The sequence below is a fragment of the Harpegnathos saltator genome, unplaced genomic scaffold (assembly GCF_003227715.2).
Source record: "Harpegnathos saltator strain DR-91 unplaced genomic scaffold, Hsal_v8.6 scaffold7, whole genome shotgun sequence".
Lineage (NCBI taxonomy): Eukaryota > Metazoa > Arthropoda > Insecta > Hymenoptera > Formicidae > Harpegnathos > Harpegnathos saltator.
The window spans coordinates 1,131,151-1,137,500 of NW_020230537.1; the positions used below are offsets into that span (position 1 = coordinate 1,131,151).

The 6,350-nt window shown below is 37.5% G+C and overlaps 1 protein-coding gene across 1 annotated transcript; it reads left to right on the forward strand.

The window, feature by feature from the left end:
* The first annotated feature begins 2,528 nt into the window (after window positions 1-2,528).
* On the forward strand, window positions 2,529-4,568 carry Seipin (lipid droplet biogenesis associated protein seipin). Its single transcript, XM_011152050.3, has 5 exons — window positions 2,529-3,122; window positions 3,360-3,505; window positions 3,580-3,782; window positions 3,917-4,202; window positions 4,287-4,568. The coding sequence occupies exons 1-5, from the start codon at window positions 2,899-2,901 to the stop codon at window positions 4,448-4,450; spliced, it is 1,023 nt and encodes a 340-aa protein (XP_011150352.2). The 5' UTR covers window positions 2,529-2,898; the 3' UTR covers window positions 4,451-4,568.
* The last annotated feature ends 1,782 nt before the right edge of the window (window positions 4,569-6,350 follow it).

Consider the following 6,350-nt stretch of genomic DNA (forward strand, 5'->3'; position numbering starts at 1 on the left):
CGCATTGGCTTTCCAGTTTCCTATAAACATTCTTCGTCTCGTACCACTATTAGGTGTACAAATTAACTCGATGCCTTTTTTCGAACGAAATCGAACGTTAATTTGCCAGAAATTAAATACATTTTAATCCTTGAAATATTGGCTACTATCTTCGATGACTTTCTTCATATTTCGACCAACTGATCAATTCGCTTCCGGAAAAAATATTGCGGCTTTGAGTCGATAAATTTGCTTTTGTCGTTGCAACGCATAAACGAAAACCCGAATGTAAATAGAATTTATACGGTTTAAAAATATGACTTTTTTTCTTTAATTTGAATAATGCACGTACATATTGACGTAAGCTTTTTTTCACCAAGTTCAATGTTAAACGAAAAACCGTTTTTTCACTCGCCAAAAACAAACGAGTCAATGCGTAGCGTTCGGTAAGCAATGAATAAAAACCTTAAAGCTTCCTCCTTAATACGTTAATAAATATTTATCATATTTTTGATAAAAATAATTTTTCAATGCAAAAACTTAATTCAAAGGTAGCGTTGAAAGTCAAGGCGCCGCTATTTTTCACTTAATTTGATATCTTTGATTCACTTAATTCGATATCTTTGTAATAAACGATAACAACGTTCTAAATTATGTGCTTGAATTATAATTACGTGATGAATTATGAATGTGCCTGAAAAGTAGAGATTACATTGTTTTATAATGCTGCTCGAACCATTTCGTTATCTTTTTTATACACAGTTATGTACAGCCTGTTGAATTTTGCTCATGTTTGAATAAGGCTATGAGGAAAAGAAGACTCTGATTAATCGTTGAATTATACCACGACCTTGGCTAGTTACTAAAAAAAATAAAAGAATGAATAAAAGATTGTATAAAAATAAAGGAATTATTGAAAAATAAAAGATTATGCAAAAAAATGTACCGTGCCGAGGTACAAAGTCTGTTAGGCACTTCTTTACCACTTCTGACCTTGATTGCTCGGTACGGATGGTGGCGGCTCGTAGCGGAGATTCTGAAACTAAATATCAATGTCATCTCAAAAATCCAAGACTTGAACAATTTTCAAGCAACATTTATCGATCACTTAGTCGAGACTTATATTTTTCCACCTCCGCCGCGAGAAATTCACCCACGAGGATTCATAACACACACAAGGACACGATATCTCCTTAGCATCTCGAAAATTGAGATAAATTCAACGAAACACCTCAATATTTGGGCCAAATATTTGCCAGTCTGGATTTATCGTATCTAATTACGTGACGATCAGTAAGCGCATTTAATGAAGCAGAGAGGAGCCTGATGAAGGTTAATCAATTATAGTGAAAAAAATATTTGATTTATGTTCGAGCATTATGTTGAATTCGTCTTCAAGTTTTCAAGATATTAATTATTGAATGAATAAATAATTGAATTTGAAAAATGTTTATTGAAAAACCCTCTGGATTTCACGGATGTTGATAACGAACGGTTCGAGTCTTGGGTCGTGGGATGTGTTTAGTCGACATTTAATCTCGAAGTTTCCGCTACGGGACGCCACCATCCATATCGAAGAATCGTAGAATAACTCAACGTCAAATCAGCAGGTTCTTGTATTTCTTCAGTAGTATGGCTCAAAGGCGAATTCAACACACTTTTCTTACACTACACATAGACCAAATTCAACAGGTTATAATTTTAATAAAAATAACGATAACCAAATAGTTTAGGAAAAATTTCAAAACTTGAAATCTCCACTACTTAAGGACATTAAATTCATAATTTTATCATTGTTTATTGCAAAGAAATATCGGGTTGAATGAATAATAGCGATTATTCGATTTTATACCTTATTTTTCAATGGAGCTTTTACGCTAAAAAATTGTTGTCTTTGAACATATAATAAATGCATTTAAAAGAAGAAAGTGCAAGTTTCTTTTCCATTATTTATAGCTAATATTTTATACCAATTCTCCTACTATGAGCAATAAAAGTTTAAATGTCAATTTTGTTTCAATGAATAACCTGCTTAAAACATTGTATCATAAGTTACGATACGATGTTAAAGGGGAAAATTCACACTTTAAAATGATTTTAATTATGCCATATTTATCTGTAATGTATCGTTTACATGGTGCAATCCGATATATTATTTTATACAAAAGTTAAGCAGTTGTTAGGTCTCGATTTATACTCGTGCAACATTGTAAAATTAATTAAACTTTATACTTGAAAATATATATCTGTAAGAACTTAATTGTTGGGATTGAAATTTAAATGTTGCCACACACAAACATTTCTTATTTAATTTGATATATTTTAACGGAAAACAACAAAATATTATTACAAATAAATATTATTAACTTTTCTGAAAAGTAAAAACTTCAATCTTTTAAATGCTTTTTAAAGCAACTCATTATCGTAAATTTCGTCAAAGTTACAGTCCATTGAATTTTACTTATTTTTCATGATCGCGACAAATAATTTATTTCTGTGCATGATCACAATTTCCAGTTTACCGTATTACTGGTGCCATCTGAACATTAACCGTACGGACATAACCTCTCAATTTATGAGAAACATAAAATTCTAAATATTTTCCCTCGTATCTAATTAACGATATAATCACAGAGCTACCTTGTCTGTTATTCTTCTTCTTTGTATCGATTGTATGAATCAACATATCGATAGTCACTATTTTATTTCCTTCACGATGACCGAGATTGATTTCTCAGTTATAGATAACACCGGTCAACGTACACGTTGAAGTATACAAAGGTGAAAAGATGCAAAAAAAGATTCACCAAATCGACCAAAGTTTAGTGTATTATTATGTAACGTCGAACGTCGATGTACATTTAACACCTCACGAACCTAAATTATTTATCAGTGCGTTTCCGACAGTCACTGTGCACAATGATAATTTCGAGGTTAATACGTACGGTTAACAGAAAGTGGTTCGCAGTACGAAAGAAAACTACGCAAAATGTGCAATCCGCTAGAGATGCAATTGTCCGTGGCGCTATTATTGTTGTCTGCGCCATTTTCATAATTTGGTTATCTGTGTTTCTTTACACGGCTTTTTATTACACGTACATGCCCAGTATGTCATACGTGCGTCCTGTACATTTGCAATTCAAGTAAGCTTTATTTAAATTATAGCACATGTAACAATAGAGATAAAAAATGTTTAGAAATTATATTTATTTGAGATATCATAGCTTGAGACAGGGAGAAACAAGTTGTTGGCAAATATTTAAAATAATGAGCGGTAGGAAAAATAATACAGCATTATTTGGCAATATTATTACATCTAATACTCATCCACAGAGTTATCAATTGAATCAGTCATTCTTATTGCTGGTTTTCATTTTCAGATCATGCGACGAACAAAAAGGTATTTGTAGCTTTCCATCGGCTCATGTACAGTTGACTAACAAGCAGCAGCTTCTGATGATAGGCCAGCCATATAAAGTAAATTTGCACTTGGAAATGCCAGAGTCACCTACCAACAAAGAATTGGGTACAATTATTGATCACATCACTGGATATTTATGTTGCACGCCATGTTCTACAAGAGCTAATTTCTTTTTTTAGGTATGTTTATGGTTTGTGCACAGCTGCGGAGTCGTGATGGATTTCTTGTGGACCATTCCTGCAGATCTGCGATGTTACATTACCGTAGTACATTATTGCATACGCTTACAACTCTTACATTTTCACCTATGATGATTTTTGGCAACGTTGAGGAGAAACAAGATGTTGTTTTGGAACTGTTTGGTAATTTTGAGGAAGATCAGGTATATATAATGAACCCAATTACAGCAAAATTTAATATGCGTATATTTAGTAATATATTTTTCAGTTTGATTCATTAGATTATAAATTGGACATAATCAGCAAAATTGAACATAATCTTCTATGTCTGTTTTAGAGTCATCCAGTAACAATTATTTACATTCAGATCCAATCGAGGCATATTGAATTCTATTCAGCTAGCCTGATGATAAATGCTCACTTGACAGGACTACGTTACTTGATGTTCCATTGGCCAATTCTGTCAGCCATTGTTGGTATTGGTACAAATTTGTTTTTCATAGCGCTTGTATGTACTCTTTCGTACTTGCACTTTGTAGTTGACGAGGAAAACACAGATGAAAATTTCAGTTATGAGAAGGGCGAGACTGAGGATGAGAAGGATAATAAGACGGTTAGCGAACGTAAGTTACTTTATGATTCCATTGAATTTATTCATTAAACTATATGGTACAAGATTCTGTAAGAAAAATTGTCGTTTTTTGTAGTATCATCAGAAACGTCGTCACTGCAAGACAGTCCTATTTCAGAGGATCTTAAGAGCAAGAAGAAAGGTTTATTGTCTCATCCAGCCGAGACTATCGCGGGTGAACCGAGTTATATTGAAGAAATTTCCTCATTACTTGCCGAGGCATCTAGTAGCGATAAATAATTTAATATTTATAAATGTGATGGTACGATGTAAGAATATACATGGCAGATGAGTAACTATAAACAATAAGAGAATCGACCAAGGGAGAAAAGTCATTAGAATGTATACTTTTGTAAAGTTACTTTACAAGAAATATTATTTAAAAAATATATAAATATATATATATATATATATATTTTTTTTATACACGAAATTGTCTTCCTATTTATTCTCCTTTGCTTTACATTTATTTGAAATCCTGTCCACGATGTTTTTGGTTGAGGTGTCGGCATATTCCGATATGCGAGAAGCTTTTGGTTGCTCAAGTAGCCGGCAATGAAGAGAACCGAGCAGCTGCTCGGGTTGGCAGCGCGTACTAAAATGACTACTGAATTATCCTTGATTTGGGAGTGTACGCAAACTCCGGAAACACTAGGTCAATCCAATAGGGTCACTTTGATGTGGATAACAGAGCGCATCAGGGGATACTGGGTCAACCTGGAATTACGGATAGGCTGGCTAAAGATGGGGCTAGCAAGCATTTTGACCGACCGAATAGCCGGTGTCCTTTTGCCGTTGGCAGTCAGCAAGGATTATACGGGACGGGAGAATCTGTTCGAAGGTGGGAAGTCTGTAGCGGGGTAGCCGGCAGGTTCTGATGAGATACCCTTTGCCAAGTAGGGCTAATGAGCTCCCGGCAATGAAAAGACAAAGACTCAGAGGTGGCAGCAGGATTATTACGAGCAAGCTGCAAAGTCCTGAGAGCTCGCACGTTCAACTTAGGACTCCCGCCGAACGCCGCTGCGTGAGAACGTGAAGGAGAGATTATCGCGCATATTTTACACCCATATTGTCTGTTGCATGCAAAAGCTACGGAAATTCGACCTGTGGATTCTTCAAGTCTGAGTTTCTTCAGACAGAGACCTTTAGCGATCATACCGACGACGTGATTCAATGAAACTCTTAATGATCTGATCTCTGGGGGTTTTTACAGAACCGTTAAGTTTTATATACCACGTAGTAAACACTAGCCAATAGTAGCATTACGTCAATACGTTATAATCCTCCACCCAATAACATACGAGCGATACGACACATGTTTGTTGTATGTGTGACAATCAAACCGTCGACCGGGAAATTATAACATTGATATAACATTACCGTCGGTTGGTGTTTATTAAATATTATTGCTATTGCCGCAGTTCTTATCAAAGGCGACAAAGAGCATGCGTTACAGTCCCCCCTCCCCTCCCCCGTGTAACGCGATCAAACGTCATGAGTCGCTGAAAGCGCAGCGCGATCGAGAGATTTCAAGAGGTACACTTTATATATAGACAATCGCTGCCATTATCACGCTAGGGGCGTCATAAATCTCGCATTTAGGATGCTTCCATTCTCTCGAGCGACATTAGCGAGCGCGCGGTATCGGTAACGAGTTGAGAGACTCTGCCCTGCCGCCGCGGATGACTGGTTGGTTAAGTCGAAATACCGGTCCCATCGTAGAACTAGCCGAGCTCGAGAGCTGGCGGAGTGTAGCGATAGTCATTCCAGCTTCCGTGAGACCTCGCACACACTCGCGGCCGTGTACGTGTACCTGCGCGCGCGCGCGCGCGCGCGCGCTCGCGCGACGTAGCGAAGAGGCGAGAAGGTCGGCTTGAACGGACGCTAAAGGAAAAGGTCCAGAGTGAGAGAGAGAGAGAGAGAGAGAGAGATCGGCAGAGCGCCAGAGATAATTTAACCACCGCGTACAGGCGTTGCTTCGGCCGTCTTCGTGCCGCTTCGTGAGGCTTCGGGCACGCGAGAACCACGCGCATCAAGGTCGCGGCCATCCACCTTTCCCTCGCGGCAAGTGCACGCACAGGCTACACCGACGTCGGTGTACACCGGTCGACCCGGCGGCGGCGGTGGCGGCGGCGGCAGC

Bases quoted from the DNA above. Each gene is read 5' to 3' on its own strand.
- Seipin (XM_011152050.3), top strand. From the start codon at position 2,899: ATGATAATTTCGAGGTTAATACGTACGGTTAACAGAAAGTGGTTCGCA. The intron at 3,123-3,359 runs GTAAGCTTTATT...TTTCATTTTCAG, and splicing joins CCTGTACATTTGCAATTCAA to ATCATGCGACGAACAAAAAG. The intron at 3,506-3,579 runs GTACAATTATTG...TTCTTTTTTTAG, and splicing joins ACCTACCAACAAAGAATTGG to GTATGTTTATGGTTTGTGCA.